Consider the following 21,201-nt stretch of genomic DNA (forward strand, 5'->3'; position numbering starts at 1 on the left):
GAGAGATCACAACCAAAACCAAGGAAATACAATTTAAAAACTGTATTATGAGTAACTATATACCAATAAATTAGGCAATCTAGAAGAAATGGATGCATTTCTGGAAAACCACAATTTACCAAAACTGGAACAGGAAGAAATAGAAAACCTGAACAGGCCAATAACCTGGGAGGAAATTGAAGCAGTCATCAAAAAACTCCCAAGACACAAAAGTCCAGGGCCAGATGGCTTCTCAGGGGAATTCTATCAAAAGTTTATAGAAGAAACAATACCTATTCTACTAAAGCTGTCCCAAAAGATATAAAGGGAAAGACACTTCCAAACTCGTTTTATGAGGCCAGCATCACCTTAATTCCAAAACCAGACAAAGACCAATATCCCTGATGAATTATCTGGGATACTGGAGAATTATAGACCAATATCCCTGATGAACACAGATGCAAAAATTGTCAACAAGATAGTAGTCAATAGGATCCAACAGTACATTAAAAGGAGAATTATAGACCAATATCAGGGATATTGGTCTATAATTATAGAGCAAAAGGAGAATTATAGACCAATATAAAAAATTCTCAACAAGATACTAGCCAATAGGATCCAACAATACATTAAGAAGATTATTCACCATGACCAAGTGGGATTTATCCCCAGGATGCAAGGTTGGTTCAACACTCGTAAAGCAATCAATGTGATAGATCATATCAACAAGAGAAAAAACAAGAACCATATGATCCTCTCAATAGATGCAGAGAAAGCATTTGACAAAATACAGCATCCATTCCTGATAAAACTCTTCAGAGTGTAGGGATAGAGGGAACATTCCTCAGCATCTTAAAAGCCATCTAAGAAAAGCCCACAGCAAATATCATTCTCAATGGGGAAACACTGGGAGCCTTTCCCCTAAGATCAGGAACAGATAAGGATGTCCACTCTCACCACTGCTATTCAATATAGTACTAGAAGTACTGGCCTCAGCAATCAGACAACAAAAAGAATTAAAAAGCATTCAAATTGGCAAAGAAGAAGTCAAACTCTCCCTCTTCACAGATGACATGATACTCTACATAGAAAACCCAAAAGACTCCACCCCAAGATTGCTAGAACTCATACAGCAATTCAGCAGTGTGGCAGGATACAAAATCAATGCCCAGAAATCAGTGGCATTTCTATAAACTAACAATGAGACTGAAGAAAGAGAAATTAAGGTGTCAAACCCATTTACAATTGCACCCAAAATCATAAGATACCTAGGAATAAACCTAACCAAAGAGGTAAAGGATCTATACCCTAAAAACTACAGAACACTTCTGAAAGAAACTGAGGAAGACACAGAGATGGAAAAACATTCCATGTTCATGGATTGGAAGAATTAATGTTGTGAAAATGTCTAGGCTACCCAGGGCAATTTACACGTTCAATGCAATCCCTATCAAAATACCATGGACTTTCTTCAGAGAGTTGGAACAAATTATCTTAAGATTTGTGTGGAATCAGAAAAGACCCCAAATATCCAGGGGAATATTGAAAAAGAAAACCAGAGCCAGAGGCATCACAATATCAGATTTCAAGTTGTACTACAAAGCAGTGGTCCTCAAGACAGTGTGGTACTGGCACAAAAACAGACACATAGATCAATGGAACAGAATAGAGAACTCAGAAATGGGCCCTCAACTCTACAGTCAACTAATATTTGACCAATCAGGAAAGACTATCCACTGGAAAAAAAGGACAGTCTCTTCAATAAATGGTGCTGGAAAAATTAGTCATTTGCAGAAGAATGAAAATAGACCATTCTCTTATACTATACACAAAGATAAACTCAAAATGGATGAAAGATCTAAATGTGAGACAAGAATCTATCAAAATCCTAGAGGAGAACACAGGCAACACCCTTTTTGAACTTGGCCACAGCAACTTCTTACAAGATACATCTATGAAGGCAAGGGAAACAAAAGCAAAAATGAACTACTGGGACTTCATCAAGTTAAAAAGCTTCTGTACAGCAAAAGAAATAGTTAACAAAACTAAAAAACAACCTACAGAATGGGAGAAGATATTTGCAAATGACCTATCAGATAAAGGGCTAGTATCCAAGATCTATAAAGAACTTATTAAACTCAACAGCAAAGAAACAAACAATCCAATCATGAAATGGGCCAAAGACATGAAGAGAAATCTCACAGAGGAAGCCATAGACATGGCCAACATGCACATGAGAAAATGCTCTGCACCACTTGCCATCAGGGAAATACAAATCAAAACCACAATGAGATACCACCTCACACCAGTGAGAATGGGGAAAATTAACGAGGCAGGAAACCACAAATGTTGGAGAGGATGTGGAGAAAGGGGAACCAACCCTCTTGCACTGTTGGTGGGAATGTGAAGTGGTGCAGCCACTCTGGAAAACTGTGTGGAGGTTCCTCAAAGAGTTAAAAATAGAGCTACCCTATGACCCATCAATTGCACTGCTGGGGATTTACCCCAAAGATAGAGATGCAGTGAAAGACCGAGACACTGCACCCCAATGTTTATAGCAGCAATATCCACAATAGCCAAACTGTGGAAGGAGCCTCGGTGTCCAACGAAAGATGAATGAATAAAGAGTATGTGGTCTATATATACAATGGAATATTACTCAGCCATTAAAATGACAAATACCCACCATTTGCTTCAACGTGGATAGAACTGGAGCATATTATGCTGAGTGAATTAAGTCAATCGGAGAAGGACAAACATTATATGGTTTCATTCATATAAGGAATATAAAAAAACAGTGAAAGGGAATAAAGGGGAAAGGAGAGAAAATGAGTGGGAAATATCAGTGAGGGTGACAGAACATGAGAGACTCCTAACTCTGGGAAACGAAGCAGGGGTAGTGGAAGGGTAGGTGGGCAGGGGGATGGGGTAACTGGGTGACAGGCACTGAGGGGGGGCACTGGGTATTATACTATATGTTGGCAAATCAAACTCCAATAAAAAAAATATACAAAAAAATAATGTGAGCCAATTCTTTAAAATAAGTAAATTTTTAAAAGTCTCTCTATATAGGACCAGCAGGATATATATGCATGTATGTGTTGGTTCCTTTCCTCTGGAGAACCCTAATACAAATACTTCCTACGTGTTAGTCTGTTACTTCTTCTAACCTTTGCTACAATATTTTCAAATAACTCTATTTCTTTCAACTCACAAATGAAAAACCTCAGGTTTAGAGAGTTTTAGTACCTTAATAAGGGCCAAGCCACAGGCACAGGGCAAGGCAGACACAGTGGTCATGGCACTGGTTGTAGTAGTTTGCTCAAGGCCCCACTGCTGGTGAAATACAGCCAGAATTTCAACAGACAGCTCTCCAATTCCAAAGGTAGGGAACAACAGTACCTTCGTCTTTGTGCAAACACAGAAACAGAATTCTAAAAGTGACCCAAATTTGCAGCAGTGCTAGAACCAGCCTTGGAAGTTGAAAAAGTATGCTTTTATCTACAATGAACCTAAAATCTGGCTGAAAGGCATTATGACCTGGTTTTACTCTGCCTAAAAGGGCATTTCCAATAATTGGCCTTCACAACAACCATTTGATCACAAGAGAAAAGTCGTCTCTCTGAGAGTATAGTTTAGGAAAGAAAATTTTCTATTTTTCTAATATTCCTACCAAGGGTAAATTTGTTTTAAAACATCATTGTATTTATAAGCAAATTCTTCTCAAACTTGACTACTCTTTCCAAATCACTTAATATTTTAACTTTCTCATCCAATAAACTACTAAAAAAAATATAAAAATCATCTTCAGGAATGTGTTACCTGTCAAAGTCAGAGGTCAGACGCTCAAAATTTTTAATGATTCTAAGAACCTGGATATCCTGACTGATGAAGCAAGGTGGCAACAATCCATGAATATTCAACTGTTGTCTTTCTTCCAGGGTAAAAGCCAAGTCCTAGGGATAAAAGAAAAACAATAATTTCAAGGAATAAAAAACCAAAAATTATACACACACACACAAAATTCCAACAAACACATGGAATTAAAAATCAGAAGATCTGGTCTTACCTAAACACAGCCATTCAACTTTGAGATCATGTGATCTCTCAATACCTGTTTCCTCATCTTTAAATATTAGAATACTATAAATATTTTCATGTTGTTTGTTTTAAAATTAGGTAATGAAGAAAATGATGTGAAGATATGCAAATGAAAGATATAAATATTATTGCTGATATTCAATACACAAATGGGTAGGAGTTATAAGAGATTTTAAAATTATGAACATGAGTAGGTCACCTATGACCTGCTGTGCCTCCTCCTATAAAATAGTTCAGAAAATGCTTTATAGGATTGAGGCACTTGTTCCAACACTCCTTTTCCAAATTATCTCCTACTATTCTTAACTACACTCCTAGCTACACAAAATTTCTCACCATTGCATGAACACAACATACTTTTATTCTTGCATGACACCATGGACAAAAATGTGTTCCCTGCTTCTTTGCCTTTCAAGTTTGACCTCAGATGCTCCTTCCTCTCCAAAGCCTTTCCAGACTCAGCCAGTATGCCCATTAGAAAACTATTATTATACTATGTTATTTGTTTACATAAACACTGACTATATAAAACATGAGGCTCAAAAACAAACAAATATAACTGATGGGTTGATACAGAAATTCAGAATAGACTGAAGAGATTTGCTAGAATATAATATGAAGATAAGTAATAGCAGAGAAACCCCAGGAGTCCTTAATCTGGAAGAATGGAATGAGCAGTTCCCCCTGGAGATGATGCCCCTAGAGCTACCGAAGCCCAAGACACTTCTTTGACTAGACTGACAGCTGTTGCCCTGGGTCTGGCAAAAGTGCTGATGGTCAGGTTCACTCACTGGAACCACGACTGATGCTTCTCAGACAATAAGGATGGTAGAAATGTGTTCACTACTTTGTATTGAGCAACTCTACAGCCATCCTCCTCTGCCTCTAAAAGTTTCTTGTAATGGTAAAATAATAACTCCCAAATCTTTAGGAACTGTATTATTACTCTGGGAAAAAGACAATTTGGTTCATCCCAGATGTGGATGACCCTGATTCTTGAGAAATGAACACGTCCAACCTCAGAAAGTAGGTAAAGGAGATCAACAAACAATTCTTTCTTCTAATTTTTTATATATTTAGGCTCAATAATTCATGTCGCTGATGGAAAGCTTTATGTTTGATTAAACTACTGCATCAGGGGGCAGACCGAAGAAAGTCAGATAGAATTGTCCACTGAATGACCCCTAGTGGAGCTTCTAAATTGCCTACAAGGGCTAGCTGGGACCAATGGCTCCAGAACCTCCAGTACAAGAAACTTTACAATCCTGACTGCTCAAAAGGTCTCCACGTGCTATCAGCACAGATGTCCAGTTCCCAGAGATTTTTCTCCAATAGCAGCCACTCTTATGACTGCAAAAGCCCCACTGTTACATGTTCAGTTGGGGGTCCTTGGAGCTGTTCTGCTCCCCAGCAACTGGATGGCCCCTTTCCTAAAGGAAAATCCAGTATGTTCAACTGTGCCTGGCCCCACCACCCTCTACTGGAGGCCTGGAGAAGAGCAGACAGTGCACCTGTCAGTCCTTTGCCTAGGAGTTCCAGCAGGCAGCAGGAGAAAGGGGAACCCTCCTGCACTGTTGGTGGGAATGTGAACTGGTGCAGCCGCCCTGGAAAACTATGTGGAGGTTCCTCAAAGAGTTAAAAATAGATCTGCCCTACGACCCAGCAATTGCACTGCTGGGGATTTACCCCAAAGATACAGATGCAGTGAAAGGCCAGGACAACTGCACCCCGATGTTTATAGCAGCAATGTCCACAATAGCCAAACTGTGGAAGGAGCCTCGGTGTCCATCAAAAGATGAAGGGATAAAGAAGATGTGGTCTATGTATACAATGGAATATTACTCAGCCATTAGAAATGACAAATACCCTACCATTTGCTTTGACCTGGATAGAACTGGAGCATATTATGCTGAGTGAAATAAGTCATTCGGAGAAGGACAAACATTATATGGTCTTATTCATTTGGGGAATATAAAAAATAGTGACAGGGAATAAAGGGGAAAGGAGAAAAAATGAGTGGGAAATATCAGAAAGGGAGACGGAACATGACAGACTCCTAACTCTGGGAAACGAACTAGGGGTGGGGGAAGGGGAGGTGGGCGGGGGGTGGGGGTGACTGGGTGACAGGCACTGAGGGGAGCACTTGATGGGATGAGCATTGGGTGTTATTCTATATGTTGGCAAATTAAACACCAATAAAAAATAAATTTAAAAAAATAAAACTTAATAGCAGAAACAAAAAAAAATTAAAAAAGGAAGGAGACACTCAATATTGCTAGCACCTTTTGCATGCCATTTTCTTTATCTATGGTTTATGCTCCCCACCAGAATGCAAACTCCATGAGGTCAGGGATTTTTGTCTGTTTTTTGTTGTTGTTGTTTTTCACTGCTTCATCCTTAATGGTTAGGAAAGTACCTGGCATAACTAGAATTCAGTAATCTGCTGCATAAATAAAATAGAAAGCTTTAAATATTTAACTTTAGAGAAATATTAGAATTTTAAAAAAAGTAAAATTATTGCTTAGGAAACTGATAAGCATATTAATTCTTGGTAAGTTAAATTTAAAATTAAAAGGAACTGGGGCACCTGGGTGGCTCAGCTGGTTAAGTGTCCAACTCTTGATTTTGTCTCAGACCATAATCTCAGGGTTTTAAGACTGAGCCCCTCCCTCATTGGGCTTCATGCTGGGCACAGAGCCTGCTTAAGATTCTCTCTCTCCCTTGGGACTCCTGGGTGGCTCAGTGATTGAGCATATGCCTTTAGTTCAGGTCGTAATCCCAGGGTCCTGGGATCGAGTCCTGCATCAGGCTCCCTCCCAGCTTCTCCCTCTGCCTATTCTCTCCCTCTCTCTCCCTGTCTCTCATGAATAAATAAATAAAATATTAAAAAAAAAGATTCTCTCCCTCTGCCCCCCCAAAATAATACATGCATAAATAAAATTAAACAAAAAAAGGGATATTTGTATAAAAAAGTAACTATAAAATGGAAAGCACACTCCACTTGTTAAAGATATAACTGGGAAGACTGATCATTTTAGGCAAAAATATCATGGATCACTATAGATTAAAACAGAATCAAGTACAGCAATGTATTTGAAAAAGAAAGAAAACTCAACAGATTTTCCTCTAGCTCAAAATGAAAAATTTGGAAATTAAAAAATGGGAAAAAACAAGAGTAAAGTTAAAAATCTCAAAAATACATGACCATATGTAAAAAGCAACAAGCTTCTGAATACTATGCAAAAAAAATCTTAAAAATCTCAAAAATCTACCTGCAAAATAATAATCAAAATTATCAATATTCTGAGAATAAGGCTTATTATCAGAAGTACTCACATATGCTCCTGTGTTCACTTAATAATGGCACTTAATCATTTATTGTTAGCTAGTATTTTTATTTTTACATAGATTTTCCAATGTTGGGCAACCCGGGTGGCTCAGTGGTTTAGCATCACCTTCAGCCCAGGGTGTGGTCCTTGGGACCCAGGATCGAGTCCCACGTCAGGTTCCCTGCATGGAATGGAGCCTGCTTCTCCCTCTGCCTGTGTCTATGCCTCTCTCTCTCTCTCTCTCTCTCACATGAATAAATAAATAAAATATTTTTAAGTTAAAAAAAAAAAAGATTTTCCAATGTTGGTCTGACCTAATAGGTCTCCTGTAGCTTTTGCCATGTAAATGACAATGCCATCTGACTCTTTCGCTATCCTTTGATAGTAACTACAAACACCCACATACTGTTAGCCAAATATTCTATGGCATAATAAAGTGTCAGTTCAACTCTTAACCACCACCACCATCAAAAACAAAACAAAAAAACTAGGGCTTAAAAATCTGGGGAATGGGGCCACGTTAAAGTCCTATGACTGGGTTCATATTCTATTACTACCCTTTATGAATTAAAAAAAAAGGTCAATGAAAAAAAAAGTCAATGAACAAGCAAACTTAAATCTTAAAATCCCTGAAAATGTAAAAAAATATATATAGCATGATTTCCCTTAAATCAGTTAAGAATGACACATCAATGTGATTCCTACCAAACAGCAGCTTCCCAGAAAGTATTCAGAGAAATAATAAGTGGAATTTTGAACCACTTAATGATCTTGGTTCTATGTTTCATTTTTTTTCATACTAACAGATATATTCATATATATTTTTTTAGAAATTATAAACAATAGCTTAGTACATTCTCCTTACTAAACACTAGCTTAATAAGGTGAAACACTAGCTTAATACATTCTCCTCATTAAAAGCTGATGTAACAAATACCTGTTTCAAAGAATTCTTACCTCAGGGCTATGCTGCAGAGCCTATCTAGCAAAGGATAGTGTATCCAAAGTATACATGCAGCTTCTAACTTTCATTTGATTTCTACTAAGTCTTTCATGTAGTTAAAAAGTTTAGACTTCTATACATATATTAGGTTTCTAGACCACCTATAATTCTAATTCCCTAAAAGCTTTCTCATACACCAGATCCCTAGACAGCAGAATGGTATGCTATTTCACTGCTGAGAACAGCACACAGGACAACTATTCTTCTGGACTCTACTAATTGATCTACGTATCTCTTCTTGAGAAAACTGAGACTATCAAGCAGAAATTAAAACAAAATTCCTGGCATAACAAGAGATTTATATTATAACCGTGTTTACACCTGAGAAAGAAACATTGTCCTGAGTAATGTATCAGAAATGATTACCATAAAAACAGAATAGATAACAATCTGAATTCTGTACTAACCATCTTTAATGCTTGCAATAAACTTCAGTAATTTCCCTTGTTTTCTTCCTGAATAAAGAAAGTAATCAAGCAGAATGGAAAAAAGGAAAACATCTAAGTCACAAAAATCTTTAAGTAATCTACATATAAATACTTCATTATAAAATGCATTTATTGTAATGTTTGTTTTTACTATTTATTATTCTGAAATAAAGATATCAAAGTGGCTTAGCTCTAAATGTCAGTATTTTCAAATGTACTAGCATACGTTATATGCACATTCTGTAACTATAGAAGGAAAAATGGTACTAATTTGTCCTGGACATATACTGAAGGATTCCTTCCCCCAAGTCTTCCAGAGTGCCAAATATTGATCTTTGAAATTGATTTTTTTAATTCTAATTAAAAATGTAGATTATGACTTCTAGAATTTTCCTGGTGTATGCAACCTCATTCCTTCAAAAAGCCAGGAAACCAGATGGGATATACATTTCCAAAGTAAAGTTTTTAAATGATTATTTTGAGTGCATTCAGCTGTGTAACCAAATACTCTAGTGACAGTCTCCTCAAAAGGCAGAAAATCAATTATTTAAAACCAACAATATATTAACAGCAGCTTCTTTAAGAAAAACATTTGGTGTCATTACATAGCAATTAATTTTTACTCATATCTTTATAGATCTTGGAAAGTAGCCCTTTATCTGATACATCATTTGCAAATATCTTCTCACATTCTGGAGGCTGTCTTTTAGCTTTGTTGACTGTTTCTTTTGCTGTGTAAAAGCTTCTTATCTTGGTGAAGTCCCAATAGTTCATTTTTGCTTTTGTTTCTCTTGCCTTCATGGATGTATCTGGCAAGAAGTTACTGTGGCCAAGTTCAAAAACGGTGTTGCCTGTGTTCTCCTCTAGGATTTTGATGGAATCTTGTCTCACATTTAGATCTTTCACCCATTTTGAGTTTATCTTTGTACGGTGCAAGAGAGTGGTCTAGTTTCATTCTTCTGCATGTGGATGTCCAATTATCCCAGCACCATTTATTGAAGAGACTGTCTTTTTTCCAGCGGATAGTCATTCCTCCTTTGTCGAATATTAGTTGACCATAAAGTTGAGGGTCCACTTCTGGATTCCTCTATTCAGTTCCATGTGTCTGTTTTTGTGCCAGTACCACACTGTCTTGATGACCACAGCTTTGTAGTACAACTTGAAATCTGATATTGTGATGCCTCTGGCTATGGTTTTCTTTTTTAATATTCCCCTGGCTATTCGGGGTCTTTTCTGATTCCACACAAATCTTAAGATAATTTGTTCCAACTCTCTGAAGAAAGTCCATGGTATTTTGATAGGGATTGCATTAAACGTGTAAATTGCCCTGGGTAACACTGACATTTTCACAATATTAATTCATCCAATCTATGGGCATGGAATATTTTTCCATCTCTTTGTATCTTCCTCAATTTCTTTCAGAAGTGTTCTGTAGTTTTTAGGGTATAGATCCTTTACCTCTTTATTAAATTCAACAGCAAAGAAACCAACAATCCAATCACGAAATGGGCCAAAGACATGAACAGAAAACCCAGAGGAAGACATACACATGGCCAACAAGCACATGAGAAAATGCTCCGCACCACTTGCCATCAGGGAAATACAAATCAAAACCACAATGAGATACCACCTCACACCAGTGAGAATGGGGAAAATTAACAAGGCAGGAAACAACAAATGTTGGAGAGGATGTGGAGAAAGGGGAACCCTCTTGCACTGTTGGTGGGAATGTGAACTGTTGCAGCCACTCTGGAAAACTGTGTGGAGGTTCCTCAAAGAGTTAAAAATAGACCTGCCCTACAACCCAGCAATTGCACTGCTGGGGATTTACCCCAAAGATACAGATGCAGGGAAACACCGGGACACCTGCACCCCGATGTTTATAGCAGCAATGTCCACAATAGCCAAACTGTGGAAGGAGCCTCGGTGTCCATCGAAAGATGAAGGGATAAAGAAGATGTGGTCTATGTATACAATGGAATATTACTCAGCCATTAGAAATGACAAATACCCACCATTTGCTTCGACGTGGATGGAACTGGATGGGATTATGCTGAGTGAAATAAGTCAATTGAAGAAGGACAAACATTATATGGTCTCATTCATCTGGGGAATATAAAAAATAGTGAAATGGAATAAAGGGGAAAGGAGAAAAAATGAGTGAGAAATATCAGAAAGGGAGACGGAACATGAGAGACTCCTAACTCTGGGAAAAGAACCAGGGGTGGTAGAAAGGGAGGTGGGCGGGGGGTGGGGGCGACTGGGTGACGGGCACTGAGGGGGGGCACTTGATGGGATGAGCACTGGGTGTTATTCTATATGTTGGCAAATTGAACACCAATAAAAAATAAGTATACAAAAAATTTTTACTTATATCTAATATAAAGTGATTTAAATTGGTAGAAGCAATGATTACAAAAATGTATCTAGGGCAGCTTGGGTGGCTCAGCGGTTTAGCACTGCCTTCAGCCCAGGGCCTAATCCTGGAGACCTGGGATCGAGTCCCATGTCAGGCTCCCTGCATGGAGCCTGCTTCTCCCTCTGCCTATGTCTCTGCCTCTCTCCCTCCCTCTCTCTCTTCTCTCTCTCTCTGTATGCCTCTCATGAATAAATAAATAAAATCTTTAAAAAAAAACTATCTAAAATATACTTGGCGCTAAAAGGAGGGAAAAACAAAACAAGACAAAACCAGAGAGGGAGACAAACCATAAGAGACTCTCAACTATAGGAAGTAAACTGAGGTTTGCTGGAGGGGAAGTGGGTTGGGGGAGATGGGGTAACTGGGTGATGGGCACTAAGGAGGGCACATGATGTACTGAGTACTTTATATACAACTGATGAATCACTAAACTCTGCCTCCTAAACAAATAATACACTACATGTTTATTGAATTTAAATTAAAAATAAATAAAATATACTTGGCCCTAGATACCCTAAAATCTACATCAAAATATCATAACTGTAACATCTAAAAATCATTTCATCTAGGTATTATAAGATATCGCAAGCATAACTATTTTGTAGTTACAAGTGACATGTTTGTTTAATTAAAAGACAGAAGATCTCTACCTAAGAGAGCAAATGGATTTTTAAAATACTGGATGAGAAGTTTAATTAAATAGCCTAAGTATTTCTCACTTAAAATTCAGGTGACTAATCTTTACAGATTCCTTATAAAGCTGAGAAATTATTAACCATCATTGTTAATACTACATTTTTCAAACATAGCTCTTGATAGTATGTGTAGTGACTATTCATTTATGAACCAGAAATATCAAGATTACAAAATAACCTGTTTATTGTGACTTTGATTTCTTAATTCTTTGAGCTAATCAAAGAATCTATAGAGTATGAAAATTAGATGGCAATTTAACACATTACCAACTAAATTACACATAAATTTGTAAATGTCCCTTTCCTATTCCTGAATAATGAGGAGAAGGAGGCTTTTCCTCCTCCTCTCTGGATTAGTGAGTTGTCCTCCAATGTACTTCCATAACATCATATACTTCTGTCATGAAACTTCTAGTACTTATTATTTCTGCTGAAGCGCTGTTTTACCCAGAAGTCTAGGTGCTTCTGAAGGTCAAGATGGAGCAGGGCCTCAATAAGTTTTCAATAAACAAATGGATGAATATATGAATCTGAAAAACTTTTTCATTTCCATGTGGTTCAATTCTATGTACAGATCTTCCTCAACTTACAATGGAGTTATATCCTGATAAACCCCTTGTAAATTGAAAATACCATTAAGTCAAAAATGCATTTAACAAATCTAACCTACCAAAAATCAACAGCTTAGTCCAACCTACCTTAAATGTGCTTAAGACACTTACATTGGCCTACAGTTGGCCAAAATTATCTTATACAAAGTCTATTATATAAAAAAGTACTTAATACGCTCATGTAACTGATTAAATATTACACTGTAAGTGAAAAACAGAATAGACATATATGTACAGAATGGTTTTAAGTGTACTGGTTGTTTACCCTTGTGATTGTGTGGCTGACCACATGCTGCAGCTTGGTGCCACTGCCTACTATCACAAGACAGGATCATACCACATATTATTAGCCCAGGAAAATATCAAAATTCAAACTTCAAAATACAGTTTCCACTGAACACATATCACTTTCATACATGTATCTAATCACAGACACTAAAGGACTCGGAAGATAGAATTCATGAGTCTTTCAATGTAGGCATCTTTTTTTTCACTAGGGAACTTAGTATTTCCTTCCATTGTAAAAGAAGATAATAAAAGAAGTAGTAGTAGTTCCTGTGACTGTCATAAATAGAAACAATATTTTATCACATTAAACTTCTGGCATATATCTTGAAAAAAACATTTGTGTCTATCATTACTTTGAAATTACAGTAGATTTAGACCCACAGTAAGTTTGTTTTAGAACATGAAGAAGTACACAAGCTAGTCATGTCGACAACCTCCATATCAGTCTCTTTAAAAAATGAAATTTTACTTTAAATTGCTCATATTTTTTAAAGGTTTTATTTATTTATTCATGAGAGACAGAGAGAGAGAGGAGAGAGAGAGAGAGGCAGAGACATAGGCAGAGAGAGAAGCAGGCTCCATGAAGGGAGCCCAACATGGGACTTGATCCGGGGTCTCCAGGATCACACCCTGGGCCGAAGGTGGCGCTAAACCGCTGAGCCACCCAGGTTGCCCAAATTGCTCATATTTAAATAGAGTCTTGCTATTTAAGTCTTTCATAAAGGGGAATAGATCTTATATCACACATTTATTTTTTAGTACTTTGATAGCTGTATCATACTTGGCTTCTTTTATAATACTATGCATTCTATTTATCTGGAACCATTTATTTAAGAAAGCTGTGGACTTCAAATTTCCAAAGGGATTTTGGTACAAAATATTTTAAGAACTGTTGCAGATAGTGAAGGAAAAAAAACAACAAAACTAAAAAACAACCTATGGAATAGAAGAAAATATTTGTACATGATGTATCTGATAAAGGGTTAGTATCCAAAATCTATAAAGAACTTATAAAACTGAACACCCAAAACCAAATAATCCAATTAAAAAATAGGCAGAAGAGGGGTGCCTGGGTGGCTCAGTCAGTTAAATGTCTGACTCTTGATTTCGGCTCGGGTCATATCTCAAGGTTGTAGGATCAAGGCCTAAGTTGGGGGCTCAACTTAGGCCTTGAGGGACCAGGGACCCATGCCAGGGACCATGCTCAGTGGGGAGTCTGCTTGAAATTTTCTCTCTCTCCCTCTGCCCCTCCCCCCTAAAATAAATAAATAAAATCTTTTTAAAAATGGGCAGAAGACATGAAGAGACATACTTCCAAAGAAGATACACAGATGGCTAACAGACACATGAAAAGATGCTCAACATCATTCATTATCAGGGAAGTGCAAGTCAAAATTATAATGAGATATCACCTCAAACCTGCAGAATGGCTAAAATCAACAACACAAGAAATAACAGGTATTGGTAAAAAGGTGGAGAAAAAGGAACCTTCATGCTCTGTTGGTGGGAATGCAAACTGGTGCTCTGGAAAACTGTATGGAGTTTCTTCAAAAAGTTAAAAGCAGAACTACTCTATGATCTAACAATTGCACTACTATATACTTATCCAAAGAATACAAAAATATTAATTCAATGAAATATATGCACCTCAATGTTTATGGAAGCATTATCTACAATAGCCAAATTATGAAAACAGCTCAAGTGTCCATCAACTAATGAATGGATAAACATGTGGTGTGTGTGGGATCCCTGGGTGGCGCAGCAGTTTAGCGCCTGCCTTTGGCCCAGGGCGCTATCCTGAAGACCCAGGATCGAATCCCATGTCGGGCTACCAGTGCATGGAGCCTGCTTCTCCCTCTGCCTATGTCTCTGCCTCTCTCTCTCTCTCTCTCTCTCTCTGTGACTATCATAAATAAATAAAAATTTTTAAAAAGATGTGGTGTGTATGTGTGTGTGCGCAATGGAATATTAGCCATAAAAAAGAGTGAAATCTTGCCATTTGCAATGACATGGATGGAGCTAGAGTATAATGCTAAGGGAAATAAGCCAGAGAAAGATAAATACTACATGATCTCACTCAAATGTAAAATTTAAGGAATAAAACAAACAAGCAAAGGGAAAAAAAGAGAGAAACAAACCAAGAAAGAGACTCTTAACCATAGAGAACTGATGGTTACCAGAAGAAGGAAGATGAGGTGGGAGGATGAGTTAAAGAGGTGACAGGGACTAAGGAGTACACTTGTTCTGATGAGCACTGGGTGATGTATGGAAGAGTTCAATCACTATATTGTACACCTGAAACTATATGACACTATCTGGAATTTAAATAAAACTTAAAAAAAAAAAAGGACTGTTGCAGAGAACTATGTTTCAGTGTCCAAGGGATACATACTTCACTTATCAACATGATATTCCCAGAAACGCCACAAGATGGCTTTCTTACTTCAGATCCACAGTTGATATTTTTCAGAAATGTTTTGTCTCCTTTTACTTTATGGGAGATTGTCATTGGTATTGGTCAGGGGTCTCCACAGAAACAGAACAAATAGGGTGAGTGTATAAACATCACATATATGAAGAAATTTATTATAAGGAATTGGCTCATGCAAATATGAAGTCTGCTAAGTCCTCAGATCTAAAGTTAGCAAGTTGGGGACCCAGGAAATCCAATGGTGTTGTTCCAGTCCAAACCCAAAGACCTGAGAAATCACAAGAGCTGACAGTATAGTTCTAGTCGAAAAGCCAACAGGTTTAAGACCCAGGAAGAGCCAGTGATTTAAGTTCAAATCTAAAGGTAGGGACAAAAACTGATGTCCCACCTTGAAAGCAGTCAGACAAGAAGGATTCCCTCTTCCTCACAAGAGGGTCAGCCTTTTTGCTCTATTTAGATATTCAACTGACTAGATGAGGATCACCCACATGAGGTAGGCAAGTCTGCTTCACTCAGTCTACTTAATTCAAATGTTAATCTCATCCAGAGATACCCTCACAGGCACACCCAGAATAATATTTGACCAACTGTCTGGACACCCTGTGGCTTAGCTAAAATGACACATAAAATTAATCATCACATTCACACCAAATATTTTTCACCAAATATATGCTGAGAGAATGCTTCACACTTGTAGTTAGGGCCTAAGCCAATGAAACAGTGATATGTCCAATATGGTCCATAGCCTCTTGAAGCTAATAATCTAGAGAGCTTACCAGGATATAACATGAATAGCTGCACAAATAATTATAAAATAGGGGATCCCTGGGTGGCGCAGCGGTTTAGCGCCTGCCTTTGGCCCAGGGCGCGATCCTGGAGACCCGGGATCGAATCCCACGTCGGGCTCCCGGTGCATGGAGCCTGCTTCTCCCTCTGCCTATGTCTCTGCCTCTCTCTCTCTCTCACTGTGTGTCTATTATAAATAAATAAAATAAAATAAAAAATTAAAAATAATAATAATTATTATAAAATAATAATGTGGTAAGTATAAGGGAAAGAAAGGGAAATTTTACTAACTCAACTTAGGGGCTTAAAAGAAAAGTCCACTTATCAGTGATATTAAAATGAGATCTGAAGGACAAGTAGAAGAGTAGGAGCTCACCAGGTGAAAGGCTCAAGGGTGACTGTGCAGAGAACAGGAAGGGCATGAACCCCAATGCAGAAGAGCTTGGCTTCTTGGAAAAAGTATAGGAAAGGAAACATCAACTATGAGAAGAATGTTGAAAGATGACCAGATGACCCTGGGAAAACAGACAGGAACCAGAAGAGGCCGTCCTTGTTAGCTGGATAATGCTCTAAATTTTATCCTAAAAGTAACCAGTTCTTTGCCGGATTTGTGATGCCATTTTATGAAAACACTACAATTAAGCCAGCAGCACTCACCCATAATATTTGTTATTCACCACACTGAGGAATCTCCATACTAAGTCTAGCTCTTTAAAGAAAGAGAAAACAGCACTTCAGAAGCAGTTTCTAAGTACCAGGCAGATGATAGAAGGTTCAATCTGGGCTCGTGATTCTCAATCTGTCTTCCAAGCCTCTGTAGGACTCACGTACATACTTCCAACTGCAACATTTGTCTTCATAACACCACCTCCTAGCCACCACACGAAGGGCAGATCTGAGTCATGCCCTACATTGATAACATTTTGGAGTACCTGGGTGGCTCAGTTGGTTAAGCATCTGCCTTTGCCTCAGGTCAGGTCATGATCCCGGGGACCTGAGATAGAGCCCCTTGTCAGGCTCCCTGCTCAGCAGGAAGCCTGGTTCTCCCTCTGCCCTCTGCCCTTCCTCCTGCTTGTGCACTCTCTTTCTCTCTCTCAAATAAAATATTTTTAAAAATACAATTACATTTTAACTCATATCATTTTAACTTAGAAAATTAACTTCAAAAATATATACTTCATACAATCCTTCTAGTATATAACGGAAAACCTACTGATCACTTGAAACCATACTGCATCTAGAAAGAACGAACTAGCTGCAGCACCAAAGTGGGAGGGAGACAGACTTTTCATTACTCTTTTGTATTTTTATTTTCCTATAGTTAATCTGTAAGGCTATGGAAATTATTAAGAACTATTAAGAACCATTTATCTCAATCTCCAAGAATAATATAACCATACTTACTATTTACATTTGTTAAATCTCTATCCTTATGTGTCTGGCACTTCTAATTATAGCAGAGACTGCTCATTGCCTACAGTTAACACCGTTCTCCCCTTCTTTCCCAGTAAGGGGACCCCCGTATTATTTAGGGTGGTAATGTATCAGCTAAAAGACTAAATTTCTAGACTCCCCTAGAGTTAGATGAGGTCCTGTGACTGAGTTCTGATCAGTAACTGGTAAAGAAGTGACATGTAGGATGTGGGGAAGAACCACTAAAGAGAGCTGATCCCATTGGAAAGTGGACTTTCTTGTGTTTCTCTCATTTCTTCCAGCAGGCAGCTTGGAATAAACAAATATCTATAGACCAATTATCAGTCAGGACCATAAAGTGTTATTGAAAATGGAAGAGCAGCAATGTTCCTGATGATTCTGAGACCCACCAAACACAGCTAGACTGACTCTGATTTCCTTCATGTGCCAGAGAAAAATAAGTTATTTCTTAACCAAGTCACTATTATTTGTTTTTATTGTTGTTATTATTATATACATCAAAACCCAATCCTAAATGATACACTAGTCGTCCCTATAGCCACTAAAGGATCAGTAGCATATTCACCCCACAATACAGACTGTGACCTGCGGAGAGGCTTATAGACATATCTGAAAGGCAAAATAGAGCTACAAAAAGTTACTTCAATAATTATCCCTCATTTATCCACTCAAAGACTTTTACAGAATACTAACTATATTCCAGGTCCCATGAGCCACTACATTAAAAGATAAAACTATGATATACACCAGTAGAACAACCCTACCCACCTTCCCAGAAGAATTTTGAACCTTGAAATTTCTGTAGCACTTTCTCCCCCATGCATGAAGAGAAACAGAAGTGAAACATACAGTATCAAAAAGGCCAAGCAGGGCACCTGGGTGGCTCAGTCAATTAAGCACCTGATTCTTGATTTTGGCTCAGGTCATGATCTCAGGGTTGTGAGATCTAGCCCCAGGTCCAGCTCCTTTCTCAGCAGTCTACTTGAGGACTCTCTCTTTCCCTCTGCCCCTTTACCTGTTCTAAAATAAATAAATACATGTTTTTTTATTTTTTTAAAAAAAAGGCCAAGCATTTTTCTAAATCCTCAAAATATAGAAATTTTATAAATTATGTTATTTTTACATAAACTATTTCCCACAGAATAACCTTTCCTAACATTACTATGCCAAATATGTGCCCAGTAAATGGGGAGGGGAGGATTGGGAATATATCTTTGAGAGGAGATTCCCTAATTTTCCCCCCTAAGACTTAAAACCAAGTTAGACTGAGTTTCACAAGTTCACATTCTAAAAATAATAAATCTGAGGGTTCTGGTTCTGTGCAAGATGGTGTAAGCATACTTTATCTTGTCTCTCCAATTAATCCAACTATAAATTTTGTACAGAATGCACTGGGCAGCTATTGGAAGACTCTAAAAAGTAAATAGCAGAAGAACAGAGAAGACGACTAGAATCCAAGGTACTACCAAACCAACAAGTGAATTTCCTGGAGTTCCTTTCAGTGTAGCCTGGCTCTTTCCTCCTCTAATCAACTGGCCTTCACTTAAAAAGCAGCCTCAGGACTCCTGGGCAGCTCAGCGGTTGGGCGTCTGCCTTCAGCTCAGGTCATGATCCTAGGATCTGGAATCAAGTCCCATATCGGGCTCCCTGCAAGGAGCCTGCTTCTCCCTCTGTGTATGTCTCTCATGAATAAATAAATCTTTAAAAATAAAATAAAAAAAATAAAATTAAAATTAAAAGCAGCCCAAAAGCCAGAAGGGCAACTGAATACAGACAAAAAAAAGTGCCAAGAGAAGCTTTCTTTTTCTGGTCCAAGAATCAGGAAAGGTAAACATCACAGAAGAGGGAAATCCACTATTATTTTCCATTCTCTCCAGCCTCAGTGCCCCCCCACACACACACCGACCCAGTATCCCAGAGCGGGTGACAGGAGCATGACCACCACAGACATCTAAAATTGTAAGAAAGGAAAAGCATTCTCTTTAACCAGTGGAGCAATGATCCCAAAATCATGGATCAAATGTCTGTTGCATTTTTCTCTGTCTTCCAATCACTTGGCCCTAAGTACAAATTCAGATAGAGGAAGTATATGCAGAGCAAGGAAACTAAAGGGCCCAATTTTCTGGCTAGTGAGCTGGGAAAGGGGGACATCAAGGAGACAAAGTATCAGCAAGATTACAGAAAGAAGAGAACTCAAGAGAGCAATTCCATAAAGTTGTATACAAACTCCTGGACTCACCTCTGAGCTATGCATGTATAGACCTGACCTTAAATAGTCTTAACAAAGGATTTGAGAACTCAACTATGGTGTAAAACACTGCACAGATCCTACACTAGCCACTGGGCAGTACACAGGAAGAAACAGATCCAAACAGCACTACAAAGGGCTTTGAGAAAGGAATACTGGAACCACAAACTACAGAAGGTGGGTTCAACTTGTGAATTGACCGAACAAGTTTGAAAATTAAAAAGTAAAAAGAAGGGGATCCCTGGGTGGCGCAGCGGTTTAGCGCCTGCCTTTGGCCCAGGGCGCGTTCCTGGAGACCCGGGATCGAATCCCACGTCGGGCTCCCGATGTATGGAGCCTGCTTCTCCCTCTGCCTATGTCTCTGCCTCTCTCTTTCTCTCTCTCTCTCTATCTGTGTGACTATCATAAATAATTTTTTTTAAAAATTTTTTAAAAAAGTAAAAAGAATAGTATTCCCTTTAGGATTTAACAAAAACCTGGAATCCCATAATATGTAAATGTCCAGGATACATGCAAAAATTACTCAGCATATGAAGTACCAGGAAAATGTTAACTTTCAAAGGAAAAGATAATCAATGATGATATGGAGAATAGAGTTATCAGATAAAAAGTTAAAAACAATTATTGTAACCATACCCCAAATTGTAAGGGCAAGTCTTTTGACATGATGGGAAAATATAAAGTTTTATCCAAGAAATTAAAACTGTAAAGAACCAAATGAAAATTTCAGAACTGAAAAATACAATAACTAAAATAATAAATTCATAGGATAGGCTCAAGAATAGAATGGAGATAAAAGAGCAAAAAAGTCAGTGAACTTACAGATGGATCAACCAATCTGAAAAACAAAGAAAAAAATGGGAAAAAAAAAAAAAAAAAAAACAGAGCCTCAGGGACCTGTGGGACAGTATCAAAAACCCTAACATTTGTATCAACAGCATGCCAAAAGGAGAGAAGAAAGAAAAAATATTTGGAGAAATAATGGCTAAACACATCCATCTTGGTACAAGATGTAAACTTACAAATTCAAGAATGTCAGTCAGCCCCAAGAAGATAACCAAAAAAAAAAAAAAAAAAACACAAAAACAAAAACAAAAAACACCTAACCTAACTCCAGAAAATTATTTCGAAATGCTGAAAACTAGAAACAAAGAAAAGGAGCCAGAAAAAAACAACCCATTGCATGCATACAACAATTTGATTGACTATAGATTTTTCATCAGAAACAAGGGAGCCTGGAAGGAAGAGCAATGACATTTTTTTTAGAGATTTTTTTTTATTTAGGGGATCCCTGAGTGGCTCAGCAGTTTAGTGCCTGCCATTGGCTCAGGGCATGATCCTGGAGTCCCGGGATCAAGTCCCACATCAGGGAGCCTGCTTCTCCCTCTGCCTGTGTCTCTGCCTCTCTCTGTGCCTCTCATGAATAAATAAATAAAATCTTTTAAAAAG

The 21,201-nt window shown here is 38.0% G+C and overlaps 1 protein-coding gene across 3 annotated transcripts in view; it reads right to left on the bottom strand.

Moving 5' to 3' along the window:
* ME1 (malic enzyme 1) overlaps positions 1–21,201 on the bottom strand; it is a 196,163-nt gene that overhangs the window by 163,171 nt on the left and 11,791 nt on the right. For 2 of the 3 annotated variants that reach the window (XM_038554631.1, XM_038554633.1), the window contains exon 2: positions 3,802–3,935. In XM_038554631.1, the coding sequence (XP_038410559.1) occupies positions 3,802–3,935 (134 nt within the window). Of the gene's footprint in view, positions 1–3,801; positions 3,936–8,819; positions 8,856–21,201 lie in introns of those variants that run through there. The other variant, XM_038554632.1, reaches the window with a different exon arrangement.

This window comes from Canis lupus, chromosome 12 (assembly GCF_011100685.1).
Source record: "Canis lupus familiaris isolate Mischka breed German Shepherd chromosome 12, alternate assembly UU_Cfam_GSD_1.0, whole genome shotgun sequence".
Taxonomy (NCBI): Eukaryota; Metazoa; Chordata; class Mammalia; order Carnivora; family Canidae; genus Canis; species Canis lupus.